The sequence below is a fragment of the Semicossyphus pulcher genome, unplaced genomic scaffold (genome assembly GCF_022749685.1).
Source record: "Semicossyphus pulcher isolate SPU_LCO1_2020_fin unplaced genomic scaffold, fSemPul1.0.p SCAF_17, whole genome shotgun sequence".
Lineage (NCBI taxonomy): Eukaryota > Metazoa > Chordata > Actinopteri > Labriformes > Labridae > Semicossyphus > Semicossyphus pulcher.
This window is the reverse complement of record NW_027211681.1, coordinates 27,096,224-27,116,641: the sequence shown is the minus strand read 5'-3', so window position 1 is coordinate 27,116,641 and position 20,418 is coordinate 27,096,224. Positions and strand designations below refer to the sequence as shown.

The following is a 20,418-nucleotide window of genomic DNA, read 5'->3' as shown; positions in this document are numbered from 1 at the left end:
TGTTGCCTATGAAGTCTTGTATGGGTGAATTAATCTCAAACATGTGTCTGTAATTGTTTCTCACGTTATTGTTTAATGAAAACAACTTGTTTGGATCAGATTCTCTCGGAGCGTCATCGACATAAACCTTCCTGCACGATGTATTCTAGGTGTATGCCAATGGATCGATTTTTTGATATATTTATATGTTATATATATATATATATATATTTTAATGATTGACATCGCAGCAGGATTTTAAGGAGCCCCAGACAATAACTAAGTGTGTGTAAAATAGACACAGCAGTACTACAGCACAGCCACTTCACCAGCAACAAGTCCTCTGGCTGAAAAAAACATCAGGGCGACACACACAAAGGGGATGTAAAGGCTGTATGGCTAACAATGACCACACGGGGGCACACTTTCATCCCAAACAATTCAGTTTAAACGCAACAAGAACAAGTGTTTCCTGTTCAGTAGTCCTAATTTGTGGTTACATTTTAAAAGACACTTGACCTCTGAGCCGTTTCTTTCACAAGAAGATTATTTGCTTATTTAAACGTATAGTTTTCAACTTTGAGACTCATTTTAAAAGCACATCTCGAATCGAACACCTCACAGGGTGATGGGAGGATTATTTCACTGATTGACACAAAACACAAAGAAAGCAGATATAAGAGATTAAAGTAACAGGAAACCTATTTTATTAATCTCACGTTTTATTAACTAAATATCAGAATATTTTATCTGATATACATTTAATAAAATGCATTCTGAAAACATAATGAAAGGTTAATTATCGTTAAAGAATCAACGAAGAAACCCACAAAGCTTTAATTTCTGCTTCCTGTGGACGAATGTCATAGGACTGTATTTAGACAAGAAGGATGCCGTCCAGGACAAAAAGTCTCTACGTTGACCTTAAAACTTTGTTTCCCTTCCGGAAAACTTGACATGTATTTTTGAAAGTGCATTTTCTCTCTACAATCTCAATAACAACAATAAGCATTGCAAATAACCACTCGTTCACTCTTTTCTTTGTTGTTTTTCAGTGTATCATTTAATGTACTCTCACAAGTTGGTGAACAGGTACAACTTTGTCGCTCACGGTACTAAATCACACATCCATTGATAGTATAAATAGCCAACCTAATAATAATAGTACACATTTTCAAATACATAAAATCATCAAGTATCCAAGTCTTAAGTTACGGACATCAAATAAAAAGGCATACAAAATATCGCAGACGTTGGAAGTCCAGTTTGAAGCAAAAAATAATGAAAATTAAAAAACGGAAAAAACAAAATAATCACATTTTGGACATGGCAGTTAATTAGTAAACAGAAGGTCTGATAGAGAAAAGAAACAAGTTCCTAGACTTTCAATTGACAAATAAATATTGCAACAGTTAAGCGTTTTATATTAAAAAATAGTTACTGAAAGGGCATAAGTGAGTGTAAGACTTCCTGCACAAGACAAAGGCAACGATTTGTTTGTTTTTTTTGTTCCGAGTAGAAAAATGAAACCTTTCCCAAATGCCAGCGGGAGGAGACTCCCGCCTCGATTGCCTTTGTTCCACTTCGATTGTAAGGCATTTATGGATGAACCGTCTGATCTGAAGGAAGGCATACCTCTTTCTAGTCAGTCTGGAAACGGAACCCTAAGATTGAACGGGGTACTTAATAATTTCTAACATGAAAGTAAAGTCTGTTATTTCCGGTTTTAGCACATTCTCAGGCGATGTAAACTGGCCAATCATAATCTTTGGGATGCAGAAAACAACTAATCCAACATCTTACGACGATACACGACTCAGCGCTGCCCTTCCTATGTCTTTTTTTTTCCGGGCACATGACGAGAAAACACGGCGACTCCGATTCACACAACTCATTTCTTTTCTTTTTGACACTTGATTTTGAACCGGGAGCAGGAAAGGGGACAATTTACCGAGCATGGTTTTTCAAAATAAAATACTTCAACACAATGACTAAGAAAACAAGCCTGCCAGGTTATAAGCTAGCGAGGTTGAATTGGGGGGGTTGGCGTGGCTCAGGGTTTGGCTCTACTGGATGCAGCAGTTATTGCGATGGCCGTTGGAATCTTTGAAGCGCAGGCGCATCTTTGGACGATATTTCTCCAGGTAGAACAGCTGCTTGCTGTTGAACGCTCCTCGACGCTTCCTGGAGGAAACAACGGGACATGAATTCAGATCAGTTCAACAGATGTGAAGCTTGATGTATTCTTTAGACTAAGAACAGGTTCATTTAATATCCACGCACCCCTTATATCTTACAACACATACTGACAATGTTACATGAGGAGCAAAAAGTGAAGCTTTCCACCGTATAAGTCATTTTCTACATCATGAAAACAGGTGGTGATATGAAGATTAAAGGTGAGACAACATTCATCTTCCTTCCATCAGAGGTATATGCCAAACCATTTTTTCGACGACTGTAATCATCCACCAAGAAGACGCCGATATTTTCAGTTGAATGTCTGAACTTTTAAGCCATTAGTGTTCAGAGCGATGCAGAAGCACGGCAGGCTGGTAATTCTACTAAACAAGTCTCAAAAGGACCCTTCAGTGTTCATAATTCACAAGCGGTTTTTATTTTTCAGATGATCAATTATTGGGCTGTGACGGGACAGAATTTATCTAACCGCAGTGAAACACTAAGGCTCCCTTGATGTGTGCGGCCAACTGCCAGAGTATGTTTCGTTTATTTAACTACAGCGCGTCCCGCAGACGGTAACACATCATCGACATGAGCTGAGGAAACGTGAGTTTATTATCCACGACTAAGTTTGTCTCCCTAATTGTTTAAGTGAAATCCCTGCAGCGGGCTTGTCTGCGCTGATTAGATGCGCAGAGCGTTGAAACAGCGGTGCTCGGAGTGATTTTTAAAACGACTATGTTGTTCATAATGTTTCGTTCCGTATGGAAAAGATGAGGTGCGTCCCTGGGACGCGTGGAGAGTGCGTTTACGGCGTCCCTTTAGATCTTACTGGTCAGCAGATTAAATGATAGTACACATATTTGCCCCACATGAGGCTGTATATCAAAGTTGGGGCCATGTTGTTCTCACCTAATCACAACATCCAAATTAAATGCTCCAATATTTGCTGTGATCATTTCAAAGCAAACACGTGGGACCTGAAAACATTACAAGCGATGACACATCACACACTTAAAATCACTCACCCCACTCCTCCCACCGAATCACTCTGATCTCACTATCTGATACTTTAGCTATTTACAGCTATGACTCATCCCGCCTGCTTCATGGACCACACAAACATTCAGCTCCTTTGAGAAGATCTCTAATCCAATACAGCGCTGTGGCCCATATTATCAGACAGTTTGGTCTCATAACAGATAAACTGGTGTGTGTGTGTGTGTGTGTGTGTGTGTGTGTGTGTGTGTGTGTGTGTGTGTGTGTAAGGCAGGTGGTAAGTACAAACAACCTGCTGAACATAAATAAGTGTAGGGCCGGTCTTAAATTGTTTTTCCACCGGAGAGGACTGACGGTAATTGTTTGTAAGAGTAATAATGTACAGCTCTGTACGTAAACTGGTGTCAGAAACCAAACGTAAAGGATCTTTGAAAAATGTTTGTGTGTTCATGTAAAAGTATCAAAATAAAAAGGCGCATGTTGACAGTCCAAAGGTAAACGAGCATGCCTTGACAACGATCAAAGAAAGAATATTTGCATATAAACTATCAGTTATGTTAAAGTATTTGTCTTATTTTACAGGCCGCTGAATCAGCTTCTCATTTTTCCGAGCACTGCTGAAAGGTTTTTCTTTGTCATGCGAACTTACTGTCGAATGAACTGGACAGCATCTTCGTATTTCATCCCACATTCGATCAAGGCGAGCGCGACCAGAACAGGAGCTCTGCAGGGGAACAAAAGAAACCAGGCATGTCAGATAAACAGATTTTTGATTCTCATTTAACCTGCGACAGAATTTTCATCATTCCTTAGATCAGGCCTTAAAGTGAAGAGATATTCAGTAAAGCATCCGCTGAGACCCAAATGGACTCAGAGTTCTTTTATAAGAGGTCCAATTATTCAAAGTGTTTTTTGTCAGGTTCAGAAACACCTTTTCCCTGGAGACACAATTTGAGATCCAAAACTTAACTCTGCGTGTGAAACAGAAGTTAACAGGGAATTCCTTTAGTTTGAAATGGACTGATAGGTACAAAAAGTTTTCCAATTGTTCCAGCAGCTGGTTTCATCTTGCAGCTGCAAAACAGGCTCTAATGGCTGTAAAGTAATCCCTCATTGCAATGCACCTGAGGAAAGTGCGTCCACTAAGTGTGCTTGTTTTTGCACCGACGGGCTCAGACTGTTATTCTGAGTGTCTGACAACATCACAGAAAGGATCACCAGAGACACGAGCTGTGTCCCAATCCACGGGCTCGAGCTTCCAAGGAGGCGGTGCACAGAGGATGCTCCATTCACAGCCTGCGTGGACGTTAAAGCCGAACTGAAATGAGACGGTCTGGTCTACACTTGCGTCACCAAACGCTGCTCCTGTCGCCTAGCAACAGGTAACCAGCGGGCTTACTAGCTAGCATAAGTAATGTCGTGTAGGTTAACCTATATTATTTTAAAGATAATTTTGTTTTCTTAAATATGTGTAACACTCGCGATTCGATTGAGTTGCAACCAAAAACTTGTACATTTTAAAGTGTATTCCTCGGCCGTTTAAAAGTCTGCCATTTCTTTTGAATTGGCGCGCAATGCATCTCGGGATACGGTGGGCCGCGAAGGATGCACCCAATGGATCCTTCGCGGCCCAGGGAATGGAGGACGCATTTGTCGGCCGCATCTGAAGGAGCCTTTGAATTGGGACAGGCTTCGACGCGCTTCTGTGACGCAATCGGCCTTCAAATACGGCCCACGAAGGCTGCAGCCGCTGGACTGGGACACAGCTGTAGACCCAATGTTGAAGAGTAAGAAGCCTTTTTTTAACCGTACAGTAAGTGTTGCTCTCCCACCAGACTCCACTGACTAAAATTGTAATTAAACATGAACGTAGGAGTTGCTGGTGTACCGCTGCCTCAATGGGGACATGATTTAAAAACACTGCAATAACCCTTTAACATGTAACAGGCCAACAGTAAATGAAGAGCTCAGAGAGTGGACGTTCTGAATCAGGATCAGTTTTAAGCACACAAGCTGAAAACAGAACCAGTTTGACATGTTGTCAAAACAGAGCAAACACACGAGTGAGTGAATTTATGAGTCATGTTCAGCAACATGAGAGAAGATCCACGTGAGTGCAGCCTCTCGTTTTCTCCACAACAGATGGAACACCGTCAAGTTTGACAATCCATCAATACCAACGAATTATTGAATTTTCACATTTTACGTATAAATATTAAAATAAGACTTTGTTGAGATTTGCATAAAAGTAACAGCTTCTAATTTCTGCTGTAAGAGATATTTTTTATACTTTTCACATCACAGGACGTTTCTGGTGCTGCAGCAGGTTTTTGCATTTATAGATTATTATTTAGTTGACTTAAAACACAAAATAGTAACATTCACTTCACAATAGTACAAAAACAAAGACTCGTTCTCCCACTGGGGAATCCAGAATCAGACATTTTTGATTGATAAACTTAAATAATTGATTAAAATGGCTGTTTCAGCTCGATCTATGTTCAGCATCAGAGACTGTACGAACAGGAGGAAGTGTCACAGTTCCATTTGCCAAATCCCAATCCAGCAGCGCTCACGTGTAAAATATGATCCTGTGTGATAAGAACATAAGACTTTAATCCTCCTCCCACAGCGAGCGCTCACCTCCCCAGCCCTGCCACACAGTGGACAGCGATGCAGCAGCCGGGCTCCTCCCTGAACTTCAGCTTCAGCAGGTTCAGCCAATCGTCCACGATCTGGTTGGAGGGAGGAGCTCCATCGTCAAACGGCCAATCCTGGACGAGAAGAAGGGAGGAAAGAGGGAAATGATGTCATCTGCCCGGTTTCTCGGAAATCAAAACAAAAGGAGTGTGAGGGCTGAAGCCAGCTGCAGGGGAACACAAATGTTGTTGTAGGGGGAGGCACGGCGGGAGGTGTTTTCTGTTTCATTATTATAGGAGGTTAACGGGTGCTTCACCCACTTATATAATGAATATAAGATATAATGAAAAAACGTTGATTCTTGTGTCATTAAATTAATCTTTAATCTGCCGTCTGACAGTTTCATTAACTGATTAATGGCGATGGAACGCAACCGAAATGTGTCTGACAACTGTTTTAATACTCGTCATTAAAATTGTTTACAAAGCAAAAATCAATAATAATTTGGTGGTTTTAGTTTCTCAGGTTTGAGAGGAAGCTGCTTTTCTCTGTTGTATATCTTTGTCAATCAAAATGTTTTGGTTGTGAAATGTTCAAGATACCAGAAGGTAATAATCATAATAATAATAATCAGAAATAATCATGACCTAGTTATTGCAGCCCTAAATGTAACTACAATCCAACAGAGGAAGATTTAATAAAGATTCAAAAAGCACTGATCATCTTTTTTTGGTTAAACAGGAAATTTAAATCCACCGTTTTCATTTAGTTTGAATATTAACAGAGTCCTCCTTCGGCTGCTCGTTGTCTTTATAAGCAATGTTTTTAGCTTAGCACGTCTGTTCGGGATGCGCGATGTTATCGGCACGTTATCGGAAAGTGACATATCGGCATCGGCAGATACGACATTTTTCTGCCGATATAACAAAGCTTTAAATCTGCCTAACAGGTTACAGATTCCCTAAAAAAGCTTGACGTAAAGCTACGACATTAACTCTGCTCGAGTGTGTGCACGCATTGCCTGCACGCCTCTTCCGTCACGCGTGTAGAAGGGTGCAAGACGTCTGCGGTGTGGCAGTTTTTCAAAGTTTCTGAAACGGACAGCGAGGTTGTGCTCAGTCGTGAGGAGGAGCCAAATCTCATTCATTCAACACCACAGATTTAATCACGCATCTCAAGAATCTGCCAGCGGGCCACTACAATAAGAGTAGGCATGATATCAGTTCCACTACAGGGGAGACTTGATGTTCTCTGCAACTAGGTGGAATAAAATTGCCAATTGTCAAATGTGCCATTGCAACAGAGGAAGGGGAAAACAGAGCACAGTCTTCTGATTCAAAGCACAGACCTGGTGCTTTTGGTAAAGTCCGAGCCCAAGGGGTAAAAAACGACAAAAACTACATTGAGTTTGGTTTGATGCATCCGGCTTCAACTCACCAGAACTTGGATTCCCTCTTTCACCACCAGGGTAGCATCATAGGTGGCCTCGCAAACTCTCACAACGGTGGTGACGCCATACTTCTTCAGCTCCTGGAAAAACACGTCACAAGATTTATAAGAGAAAATCAAGAAGACAGGAACTAAAGAACAAACACATCTTTAAGCACATCTTTGTCCCAAAGTAATATACAGATGTAAGAGTTAATAAGTAACTTGTAAATCTTCGTCATCAGTCTGAACAAATATTTACTTTGGAGACATGACACTTGGGCTCACCTCGATGAACTTGTTCAGGGTGGCGTTGGTGGGATTGTGGGTAATGAGGAACCTCATGTTCTTGTAGGTGATCTCCACAGGGGCGGGTCTGTTCATACGAGCCATTTTGACAACGTAAAAAGTAACAAAAGTCTTCCACAGAGTAAAAACACTAATGTAAACACGTAGTTAAAACTCGGAGGGAATGTCAAACAAAAACGTGCTTCTAGAAACCCAGAAACAGAAAGCCTCCGCTCTTTCTTCCTTCCTACGAGGTTGGCAAGGCTAAACAAAAATACGAAGGCTGCGACGGGCAAAGATGGGGAAATCTGGGGAGTTGGCGGCCGATAAAAAGGGCGGACAATCAGAGAAACAACTCAAAACCCTCTCCTTTGGAATAAAACAAAAGAAAAGGAAGGAAAAAAAAAACAAGGCTGGTTCCACCTTGATTCTGGCCAGGCGGAAGCCGACGAGGGCAGTGTGCAGCGGGTGAAGTTACCCCATCCAGGCCGAGTTGTCGCTGGTTCTGGGAGGCGTCCCGGTCCTGCCAACTTTCCGGGGTCCCTCCTGTGGCTCAAGTGCGTCGGATCGATGGCGAGTTTGGCTGTTCACTCGTCTGCATAGGCAGCGTGCTGAGCCTGGCAGTAGTCCCCACTGCCCTTCAGAAACTCCATAAATGTGTGACCCAGAACACCACAGAACTGCTGCAGGACACACAGGGGGACAAGGAGGAGGAGACGCGTTTAAAATGAGACAGCACAGAGGGACGCTGCTGAGTTCTGGTCATGTTATTTATCTTTGTGAGTCCATTTTGTGTTTTAGTCTAGAGTGTTTCTCTTGTTCCTGTGGATAACAGGAACTGTAGAACCATTTCTTGGTTTATATTTGTCAGCAAATTGTGGAAAATGCCTTCCAAAGCCCATGAAGTGACCCCCTTTTTTAATTGATTAAAACATGTGTAAATGCTCATCACAATATCCCAGAGGGACGTCTGTGAAGTGCTTCTTTTATCCAACAAACAAAGAAACTCTTCATTTACTGAGAAGAGCAGCAAATCATCACTCTGACGAGGCATGAAACAGCAAATGTTTGACATTTTGTGTTTGTGTTCCCGTTTCACATTTACATCACATTCTCAGGTTACGCTTTAAAAATAAAACATACTTAAATGGTAAACTGATGCAGCTTTATAATCGTTAGGATGAGCAGTCTCTTCTTAATTAGTATCATAATAAACTTGTGACTTGATCTTTATATTTTGCAGAACAAAGATTAACTGAAAAACAACACATTAAGCAACAACGTTTACTTGCAGCCCTACTTACGATACACATTTGTTGACATGTCTGTATTGTCACACCGTTGCATCATACACATGAGTAACATCAGTGTAACCCAACAGTAGCCCTGACACCCAAACTGTGTCTTCAGTCATGAGATTAAAAAACAACCGTTTCCTTCCAGACAACTGTCTTTACATCAGTGTTAACATCTCATCAGAAAGGCAGAAGTTAATGTTCTCCTTATATGGAGTTTCCTGCTTTCATGCACAGCCACAACACCTGGCCAGTACGTTTGAAGTATTAGGGATGGTCTTTACATTATTTAGTTTTACTTATACCTGGTGCTAATACTTAAAATTCAAGTTGTTGTTTTTTTATTAATTACATGTTGACCTAATAACCAACATTAAGACACAATTCTCATGAATAAAAATGTTATTTGTGGTGCTAATAACTAAAACTCAACTTTATTCTTAACATTTTAACTCCATTTACTAAAAAACACGTGTAATAAAAATCTTCCTCCACTCGTTCTTCCCCCTTATGTCTGGCCCTCATACTATTCTGCATTCCAGAGATAAAATATCAGGAATGAAATATTAACAAATGCTCTTTTTTTAAACACTATCTATTTAGAGGAACTTTTTTAACAACTAATGATGTGAAATTATATAAAAAGAAAGGCACTATCCCACCCCAGGGTTTAGGGGTTTGATTCCCATCCTGAGCAGGTGGGAGCCTCCGGTGTACAATGTGACTTATAATGCTCCACAGAAATAAAGGGCAAAAATTAACATGTAACTGTCGGTGTGTTATATAAATCCACACTGCAGCACCGGGTAACATCCTACCTAATGGCCGCTGGTGTACAATAGGAGGGATGTGTCATTTCTGACATCTAGGTCATATCTGCGAGAGCTGAGCTCACCATGAGGCCTTCAGCAGGGGCTTTAAACACACACTCTGTGATTATCAGCCCCATAAATCTGACTCACAAATGCTTTCACTCACATTTAGCTCCTAATGTTTTTGCCCTTTAAACCCTGAAGAAGAAGACGATGGGTGTTAATACCTGAAGGCCTCATTTACTGGCAATGTTTCCCTCCAGCTTCTGATCAGAAGCTGCTCAGGCATGTTTTGTTAATCCGGTGTTCTCCTGAATGCAAAGCAGCATTTTGGTCGAAAATGTTTCATAAGGAGCAAAAGTGAGTGATTAAATGGTTAAAAGGGAGGTGGTGGAAGCCTTTTACTGCTCAGTGACGAAATCTTCTATTAAATTTCACACAAAAACATTTTTTGAAGGCGTGTAAGTAAGCAAATCTTTATAATCCTGGGCTGTATTTTGTGTGTCACATAACGGTGTCTTCTTGTCTTGTAATCCAGTGAAAATAATGATAACCTAAGTAGTTATAACAGCAATAAGCCCGGATTAAAGAAATACGGAGGTCAAATGCGGCAACGCGAGATCCTCTAATGAACCCTTTACCCCCTCACAAAAACCACAACCACGGCTCCAATGTCTTTACAGTATATGCAATTTCAGACCATATTTTCACCTTTATTCTTGACATATCCCACTTTTTAATCCACAATATGTTCAGATATTTTAAAGTATTAAAGATGATTTTGTTTCCTGCATCACAGCAGCTCCGCTTGCAACATAAATTTAAAGAAAGGATATAAAGATACATTCATTTGACATAACATCACAATCACATAACAGTATTTAAGGCCCTTCGTCCTACTTTGATCTGAGATTAAGCTCAACATTTGATTTTAGGATTGACTGCTGTTGTAATAATTCATATTTACTGACAAGAAAATAATGGGAGTAAGAAATAGTGTTGTTTTCCAGCCTTTTGTGTCCTTATTGACTGATTAGTAGAGTTTATCAAGCGGTTAGTAAGAACAAAGGACATGTTTTATATTTAGGTGTAGGTCAGGCTGTTAAAGCAGAGGGAATTTAGGAGAGACATAATTTAAAAAAAGACGTTAAAGACAAAACTCAGTTTATTTAAAACAGCAACCTACTAATATTTTAGGATTAAAAGGGTGAATCGTTAACACATATTAGATATGACATCGTTAATGTCGGGCTCCATAAAACTTTATTTTTTTAAATCTGGCCCTTCTTTTAAAGTAATTGAACAGGCCTGCTGTAAAGTGTCCTTTGTGTGAGGATAGACTGGGCGCCATCATCTAACGTTAGAGGCCCTGTCAAGAGCTGGGAGGTGGACAAATACACGTTGCTATAAGGTGACAAATACGACGCCTCGTTAAAGCAGCAGGAAGGCAGTCTGTGTCGGAAATACCAAAGAAAATGCAATGTACATTTATGACTTATTTCACACTAAAATACGTCGATTTTAACCGACAAAAACTTCGAGTGACTAGCAGGAGCTGCGCATCCAACAGCCGTTTCCTTCCCATGACGAACATCACACAGACCGTTAGTTAACCTTGAATAACCGGTAGAAACACAGGTTAAGTCTATATTTATGAACGTTAAAGAAGAGATTTAACGTAAACGTCAGAGTCACGGAGACATTATGCCAGGTTTGTGTCGAGGAGGCCTTGATTTCACCGAAGAAACGTGAAGGCCAGCTGTTTAACGATAACGTACAGATTTAACACAACAGAAGAAACAAGAATAAAAAACAGAAAACAAAATGGCAGCCACAGAAAACATGTTACTTACTGGGATATGCTTACTCATTGAAGATTGTAGCTTAATCATACAGCCGGTCCCCAGAAAAAGGTAAAAAGGTAAAACGGTTCACCACCATACAGTCCGGTGCTGTTTCTCCGAACGGAGCCGAAGTCTCCTGAGTTGCTGAGACGACGCAGCGAAAGAAAGACGAAGCCACTTCCTGTTTGGACTTTCAAAATAAAACGGATATAGCGCTCTGCCGCCCCAATTCCAGGCCTGGAATTGTTTAACATCTACAACTCTTTGATGTATGCTTTATATAGATATTTTATGTTGTTTACACGGTAATGGGATTTTTGAGACTAATATCAATTTTAAAGAGTGAAAAAAATCAAATTATTACCTATATGTCAGTTGATATAGCGAATCTTTGATCGGTAATGAAAATAGACACAGATAATATGTACTCAGAATGTTTCCTAGGATATAATGTGATGCTCTACTACATGTGCTGCAAACAGTACTGAGAGGATTGTAAACTATGGAGTCAGAGCGCCCTCTGCTGGACACACAACGTGATAATACCACTAATAAATCACCTCAAGCATTGTTTTCTGCACCAATGCCGATATCTTTGATCATTTCAAATCAGGCCAACATTGGCCAATGATAATAAACAACTGATATATCGTTCTACAACTCATATATTTACACCAATTTTACACCTTTGTTTGTTCAGATTTGTTTGTTGCTCTAAACTTTGTGTCTATTTCCATCGTCCTGTGAACTGTTGAACTGTGCGTTACACTTTGGAGACCTTAAAACTGGAGTAAGATTACTTTTGCATGTGTACACACACTTGGTAAATACAGCTGATTCTGACTCAAAACTTATTGGCTTGTTCAGTATTCTTGGCTCGGGTAAGTTGACATAAATACCTAAATAATATTAAACAAATAAGTTATAACAGCCATTAGCCAGGTTTCTAGGAATACTGAGGTCAAATGCAACTCCAGGCTGCACAAATGCTCCCTTTACCCCCTCAGAGAACACAGACCAAAGCATAGCTTGAATTTCACACAATCATGTCTAACGAGTTTCTTCTGCCTGCAGGTGAATTCTCTGAACCCACAGTGGTGCATGTGATCCTTCGAGCAAAGTTCAAACACATGAATTCTTGAAACCTCCCCAGCATGTGCAAAAACTTGAGTCACAGGGTTTTCTCATAAAAAAACAAGTCGAGTGTTAAGTATTTTAGTCTTGACTCGTGCTTCCAAGCAATAAAATGTATCATCTTATACAGGGTTAAAGTTGTCTGATATTACTGCTAAAAAACTGCACTATGATATAAAATATGATGTACTTTAAAATAAAGTTTTGTCTCAATTAAAGTGTATCTTTTATTCTTTCAAAGTAGTTTGGCTTGGCTTTACTTTGAAGAAAACCCCAGGAAACTTCCGGTTCTGTCTATGTTGAACTGTCTCGAGCTCGACGCAGTTCTTTAAAACCCCACCCTGAAAAATGTGAGGTGTTCTGCCCAGACATCTCTCCCTCCATGCTGCACAGGTCAGGTGGTGTCGGCCTGCACAGGCCGGACTGCCCCTTCACCTCCTGGGAGCACGTGTGGGCAGAGAACACCGGAAGTCATCCAGAATCACAAACAAATACCTGGAAAAACACGCATAAATAGTTTTATTGTTGAAACTAAAGAGGGATTTTCCACGATTGACAGAATTTCCCGGGAAAATTTACAGTTTAAAGGGTGAGTTCACGCAAACATGCAAAATGTAATGAAATAAAAACTCCCGCGTTGGTATCTGGTCCCGCGTGCATCCTGAGCAACAAAGACATTGCTGATAAGTTTTTAAAAATGCATGATCACTGCTTTAAGCATAAACTTTTTGAGATGATTGATAAAATTATTGAATATTTAATATTTGTTTTACATTTTTTTCATTTGTTAAATCTGATTCTGAAAAAAACTAATTTAATTTTCAGCTGTATTTGTACATAGCCTTGTCTTGACTACTGTAGTAATTAATTACAATAAACCATCATATTTTCTAAAATGTAAAAATCATATCCAGTTAATCTGAAGCAGAGTACAAATTAAATACTTCCTCCACCACAGACGGTGCGTCTCAGGTCTTCATCATCGACCTGCACACTGGAGTTGATGCTGAGAAGATGTGAAGCTTATTTCTGAGGTGATTCAGTCCTGATTAACTTCACCTTATCAGGTCATTTGATGTTTTAATTCCCGAGTCATCAGTTCTTTGATTCTGAGTGATTCGTGTTAAAGTCAGAGTCGAGTCATGACTGAAGTTCCAGTTTAGTGAGTGGCAGATTCGGGCCTGCAGCTGTGAGACTCTAAACATCCACCTTTCTGTGTGCAAGTGATACGTAAGTCAAAGAAATAATTGAAAACAGAGCAATGAAAATGTAGTTATAGCAAAATGGGAGGTTTGTCAGTATTAGAAGCAAATAGCAGCATTTGTCTACATCAAATAAATCTTTTTAATGGCGCACATATGATTCATATTGGCTTCATGAATCTTTTGTTCATAGATCAGCAACAAACCATGAATAAAGACGAGCATGGGATGTGAAGAGTCCTTTGTTAACACGCTTTCACTCTGTTTCAAAGATGGTTCCTGGAAAAAATAATATAATTTGGTACCAAGTTTAGGGAAAATAAAGACAGTGATCCATTTGTCGACCTTAAATAGATCAATTCCATAAACATGTAGAAAGACCTGAAGAATCACAGCGCAGCAGTTTGCTCAGGTATTATAATATTTAAGGTTTTAAAGTTACAACTTCTTGTCCACGTCGGCTTCAAGCTTGAGATGGAAAACCTGCTGAAATACATCAAATGATGATAATGATAGAAAGCTCCAGAGCACAAACGTAATGGACCTTTTATTACTAATAATTCAATTTAAAAAAAGTGGAACGCTTAGTTTGAGCTGGATTTCATCCTCTCCCTTATCGGTTGAATCATTGATTGTAGTGATTTGACTCAGACAGCAGCTCTTTACTGCACAGACCATCACTAACCGCACACAGCCATTGTCTGCTGCTCACAGTTGTGTGTTTTTCATCTCTCTGGAATAAATACTTTTGCTCCACATCTCTTTCTGGAAGCTCAAACAGCTGCTGAGCTCGGCACTTTCACTCTGCAACCGCACAAAAGCGGCTCTGATTGTCCTCGTCGGGCAGCCAATGAGCTCGCGGCAGCAGCAGCCGCTCAGGGTCTAGCAGCTCCTGGTCGCTGCCAGTTTCCAACCGGACTCCCTCTGCAGTTGAAGAATTTTCTAATCCGTCACCATTGTATCAATTGTCTATAAAAATTAATGAGCGAGGGAAACTCTGCCTTCACATGAGGGCTATCAAACTCCAAATCAAAGTTAATGAAAGAGTGCAAAGAAAGACATGAATGACTCTGAAGATCTCAAGGTAACAACTCCACATTTTGTTCAGCTTTGGCTTCAAATTCATCCTTTTATTTTAATTTATTTGACATGTTTCCATCTTGATTTCTTGCACTCTTTTCATATAAACTTGACCATCTCTTACCATACCTGTGATAGACCCGTTGTGTGTTTTCCAGGAGGGGGGTCTGAGCAGAAGCAAAGACCAAATCGATGGCACCCGGATGAGCCTGAGCAACAAGAAGGGAGTGAGGGTGTCTGGGAAATATGTGCCCCCGGTGGACTGGGGCAGCAGAGCAGGAGGTCCGTGCATCATCCACTCCCCAACTAGCACCCCTTTACCTCCAGAAGCCCCCACTGTGATCTCCATCGGCCCCCTGCCTCACAGGCCTCCAGAGCGAGTTGATGATCTCAGGATGGATGAACCAGCCGGCGGGGAGGATTGGAGCACGGAGACGTCTTCTAAAAGAAGGGTGTCTTATGGGGAGACGGGCCGAGTCCCCCGGCAGACCATGGAGGAGCTGAAGACCATCCTGAGGGAGAGTCCTCTGCTCACCATCCGCGGAAGAGACGACGGGAAGCCTGGAAGTCCGTACACGTACCTCCACGGAAGCAGCAGCAGTGGAGGTGGAAGGCCAGACGGACGTCAGGATGACGGAAACCCCAACAGGGGATTCAGCACCTTCAAACCCCACTCTGACGCTTCCAGAAAGGGGGGGCCCAGGTCCAGTGATAGCACATCTATTCAGCAGCCTTCCAACATGGATGCATCCAGCTCATTCAGGTCTGAGGCCAACACAAATAGGCAGCCTGGAGTTAGAGGGCACACATACTCACTCAGCGGCTCCTGGGGAGAGACTGGAGCTTCTCATACAGGTGAGTGAAGCTTTGGTTTGAAGACACATTTGTCCCTGATATAAAGATATAAGTCACACTGAGCACATTGATATGCTGGGTTACAGAGCTCCAATACTGTGGTCTACAATTAGATTTAAAAATCCTGTTTTTTGGACTTAATTTGGACTCAATGATCGATGGATGTTGGCTTCTTTAATCTGAAAATGAGCCGTTTTTGTGGCCTCTTCTGATTGGATTTGTTTGTAGGTCGGATTAACGTGGTATTGATCTCTAGCAGAAGGATCTAGATCCATTGTGGGCCATTAGTTTCATGTTCAGAACAATAGTTTGAACCTATTCTGAGGTTGTTTTTCAATCAGCATTGTTCCCTGACTGAAACTGAATATTTGTGGCAGATATATTGTTACTTGGGAGTTTAAACAAATACTAGGTTATGTGGCCTGATCGTAAGTTTACAACAATATTCAGATGTGTATCTTGTGATCAGGATTCATCTTGAGTGAAACATTGGTCTCGTCAGTGCTCTCTGGTGGGTAAAGGAAGTACTGTTAGGTCTGTCTCTAAATGACCTCACACCTATCCCAATATCAGTTGAGTTGATTTATTGGCATAGCCCTTCTCAGTATTGCTGGGTTTGTGATTTGACTTTGACTGGACTGAAATGGTCATGGCGTCACTTGTGAGTTCTAGAAATAATCATGGATTTCTTTTTCCATCCATCCGTTATCTATACCGCTTATCCTGTTCAGGGTCGCGGGGGGGCCGGAGCCGATCCCAGCTGTCAATCAGCGAGGGCGGGGTTACACCTGGACTCATCGCCAGTCAATCACAAGGATGATACATAGAGACACACAACCTTTCACGCGCACACCTATAGGCAATTTAGAGTCACCAATGATCCTAACGAGCATGTCTTTGGACTGTGGGAGGAAGCCGGAGTACCCGGAGGGAACCCACGCATGCACAGGGAGAACAAACTCCACACAGAAAGGCCCACTACGTCTGAACCAGGAACCAGGATCCCATTTCCCCCAGTCCTCCATGTAGAGCATTCTTTAGAGCGTTTTGCAAACAGAGGCCGTGTGACATGGAACATGTGGGGGAAGAAGTCCATATCTTGCCAGGTGATAAGGCAAAACATTTCAAATTTGTTGGAATATTCTGGCTCGATGTGGATGCAGAACAATATGTAGAAAACATTTAAGAAAATAGCTGTTTAGGACATAAAAACGTTATTTTTTACAATCTGGATTGATAGAACAATTTTTCAACCCCTCCCCCGTTTGTGTTCTGTTCTGAAGGGCCACTACTTAGTCAAAGGCGTTCCAAAACTAGTGGTCGGATCAAGGGTGTGGAATTGGGTTTGGGCCTTTATGTTTGAAATCAAAGCCTCCAATGGTTTCTCAGTGTTTTTGCATTCATTTCACACTCTCTTCCACAGACAACGAAAACGAGACGACCGAGACCTTTGGAAATCAGAGGTTCATTTCAGCCATGGAGCAGATCAAGCAGCAGATCGCAAGAGAAAACATCAACTTCGTCCGGTTCGAGGCCACCGACCTCCACGGGGTGTCCAGGTCCAAGACTGTGCCTGTCCGCTTCTTTCATGTAATAACCTCATCCATCCATCCATCTAGACAAGTGCAGCTGAACTTGAGCTAAATGCTAACCTCAGCCTTTTTAGTTAAGCATGCTAACATTTGCTAATTAGCACGAAACACAATGCACAGCTCAAGCTGGTGAGAATGTTATTAGCTTAGCAGATTTCAAAATTTGACAAATACTTTCCAAAATATTGGACCTATTAAAATTCTGATCAGATGGTGAAAACCACAAATATGAACCTGACACACTTTAATGTAAACATTGCATCCACAGGAGAAAGCAGTTTATGGGATACCAATGCCAAGAAGCTACCTGGAGCTGACCCTAAGCCCCAAGAGCAACGAAGTGGACAACGCCAACACCGCCAACTTCAGCAGTGATGTCCTTCTGATCCCTGACCTGTCAACCTTCAGGGTCTTACCCTGGGCTGACCAGACAGCGCGGGTCATCTGCGACCCCTGCACGGTGACAGGAAGTCCCCTTCGCACTTCACCTCGACTCATCGCCAAGCAACTCCTCGGCCAGCTCCAAAGCCTGGGATTCTCCCTGCACTCGTCCTTTACCTATGAATGCTGCGTCCTCGGGGCGCCGGACCGGATCGGACCAAAGACACTCCTGTTCCCAGCCACCACCCTGCTCAGCAACCATGACCTGCCCTTCTTTCAGCAGCTGGTGGACAGCATGTATTGCATGGGCGCAGATATAGACAGTATCGCCTCTGCTAGTGGTCCAGGTCAGATGGAGATCATCCTAAGGCCAGAGTTTGGGATCGCGGCAGCAGATAGCGCCTTCACCTTCCGCACCGGCATCAAAGAAATGGCTCGTAAACACAGCTACATTGCTAGCTTCTTCACCGACGATGGCCTGTACAATGCTGGCGTGCTCTCTCACAGCTTGTGGGATGCTAACGGTCGACGTAGCCTCTTCCACAGCGGTGAGAAGGCGGGCGAGCTGTCTGAGATTGGCAGGAAATGGCTTGCCGGGTTGCTCACCCACTCTGCTGCCCTGAGCTGCCTGATGTCGCCCGGCCTGGGTTGTCGGAGCCACATTGCAAAGACAATGAAAGACCCCAAACGAGTGCTATGCGCCACCTGCGGCTGCAATGACAACAGCAGCTCCTTCAACATCAAGTTTCACGGAGGGAGGGAGACTCATATCGACAACAAGCTCGGCTCAGCCATGGCCAACCCTTACATTGTGCTGGCTGCCACTGTAGCCGCTGGACTGGACGGCATCAGACGAAACCTGAACGTCGACAGCAGTCTGAACAAAGCCCCGAGTCAGCAGAAGGAGTTCGCCATTCCTGTGAAGCTCGACGACGCTCTGGAGGCTCTGGGGGACAATCACGTTATCCGCAGCGCCCTTGGAGAGCCGTTTGTTCAGTATTTCATCGCCATGAAAAAGTTTGAGATTGAGACCCAAGAACTGGACGATGAGAGGAACAAGTGCCTGGAGTATTTCATTTAGAAACCTTCCTCCTTTTGTACTGTGAGAAAAACACAAACAAATACATGAAAAGCAGCTTGAATAACAAAAATCTTTCTATTTTTTAAATTACGTTTATACCTTATTATTATCCAGAGATTGTAGATACTTTCAGAGTCTTTTCAAAATAAAGGTTTAAGAACCCCCTCAATTTGCAAAGCAATGTTGTGCAATGTTGTTGTTGAGTGTGTGCAATTCTTTATTTACTTCCAAGAACAAACAATTTCACAGTTTGAACATAGACATTTATTAGAACTACATTAACAAGTATAATGAAAAGGAAGTAAACCTTAAAATAAAGCCACCATTAGGAGGACTTAAAGTCAGCACCAAGCATGGTTGCTGACTTTAAGTCCTGCTGAAGAGAGATGTTTAAATATAATCTCCTAAAGCCGGAGAATCAAAGAGTTTTTCTTTTTATTAACCTTCCGTTTCTATACACAAAAATAGAGGTGTGATTTAAAAGCATGAGTGCTTTTGGGAAACAAGCTTGTTATCGACATTGTATGCTTATACAGTGTACTGTATACATCAAGTGGAAAAACCCATAGGTTTTTTGGCGTACATCCAAAGCCTACTCAGATGTGATTGGTCGGGCGCAGGTTTAGCTCAGTGGTTAAATCAGCAACATATACAGAGGCTACAGCGCTTGATGCAGCGGCCTGGGGTTCAACTCCCGCCCTTGGCCCTTTGCCGTGTGTCATCCCCACTCTCTCTTCCCTCATTTCCTCGACCATCTACTGTCCTCTCTCTGAAAAAAAAAATATATTGGTCTACTGAAACCAGAACACTTCCAAAACCAAAGATTTGTCTCCACCTACAGATTTTGCATTCATATGCAGATGCCTTGTTCTAGTCTTGAGGTGTGATTGCTTTCAAAACTGTTGGTTTTATGGACAACAAAAGACTGACTTCAAAAAAAGTATAGATTTTTTTTCATTTATTCTCGGTGGATAATTTTAGTTTTATGTGCCCAGATTTTGAGGCATCTGTCCCTGAATGTTTGTTGCCACACAAATCCAATGGAAGCAAAATAAATTTTACTAGCAGAAGAATTACCTGCATCCTCAGCATCTCTTTAGTAACTCTGGATAATATACAAACAACATTTTGATTAGTTTTGCAAGGAACATCCGTTATCTATATCGCTTATTCCAGCTGTGATTGGGCGAGAGGCAGGGTACACCCTGGACAGGTCACCAATCAATCACAGGCTGACACACGTGCTGTGTTCTAAATGCCGTACTATACTAGCAGTGCGTACTGATGTGGCCTAAATGTAGTATGTAGTATGCAAACAAAAGCGAAATGTGCAGTATGCCAAAAATACCCAAATGTCGCACTGATTTTGAGAAAATCTCCAGTACGCATCGGACCAGTCTACCTCGCCTACTGTATCCCACAATGCAAAGCACTGGAACATCACTGCGGCAGGTAAAAGGACAGCAGCATTCCAGCAGAAGGGGGCGCTATAGCTAAAGAAGCGGCAGTTATTGTTTACTTCCACCTGGCGTAGCATACTGCAAAATTAATTTAATAAGCTCCTCCATACTACAGACTACCGCCGAACGCCGAACGCAGTATGCAGTATATAGCATGTAGTACGGCA

General features: G+C 41.9%; 2 protein-coding genes across 2 annotated transcripts; one reads left to right on the top strand and one right to left on the bottom strand.

Annotated features, from left to right (window-relative positions):
• Positions 1–1,014: 1,014 nt before the first annotated feature.
• Positions 1,015–8,072, bottom strand: ptp4a1 (protein tyrosine phosphatase 4A1). Its single transcript, XM_069665981.1, has 5 exons — positions 7,516–8,072; positions 7,237–7,329; positions 5,803–5,933; positions 3,809–3,883; positions 1,015–2,163 (listed from the first exon to the last, which is right to left on the bottom strand). Exons 1-5 carry the CDS (start codon positions 7,618–7,620, stop codon positions 2,046–2,048), a joined length of 522 nt encoding a protein of 173 aa, XP_069522082.1. The 5' UTR covers positions 7,621–8,072; the 3' UTR covers positions 1,015–2,045.
• Positions 8,073–14,862: 6,790 nt separating this feature from the next.
• On the top strand, positions 14,863–18,791 carry lgsn (lengsin, lens protein with glutamine synthetase domain). Its single transcript, XM_069666759.1, has 4 exons — positions 14,863–14,886; positions 15,041–15,737; positions 17,161–17,327; positions 17,598–18,791. Exons 1-4 carry the CDS (start codon positions 14,863–14,865, stop codon positions 18,789–18,791), a joined length of 2,082 nt encoding a protein of 693 aa, XP_069522860.1.
• The last annotated feature ends 1,627 nt before the right edge of the window (positions 18,792–20,418 follow it).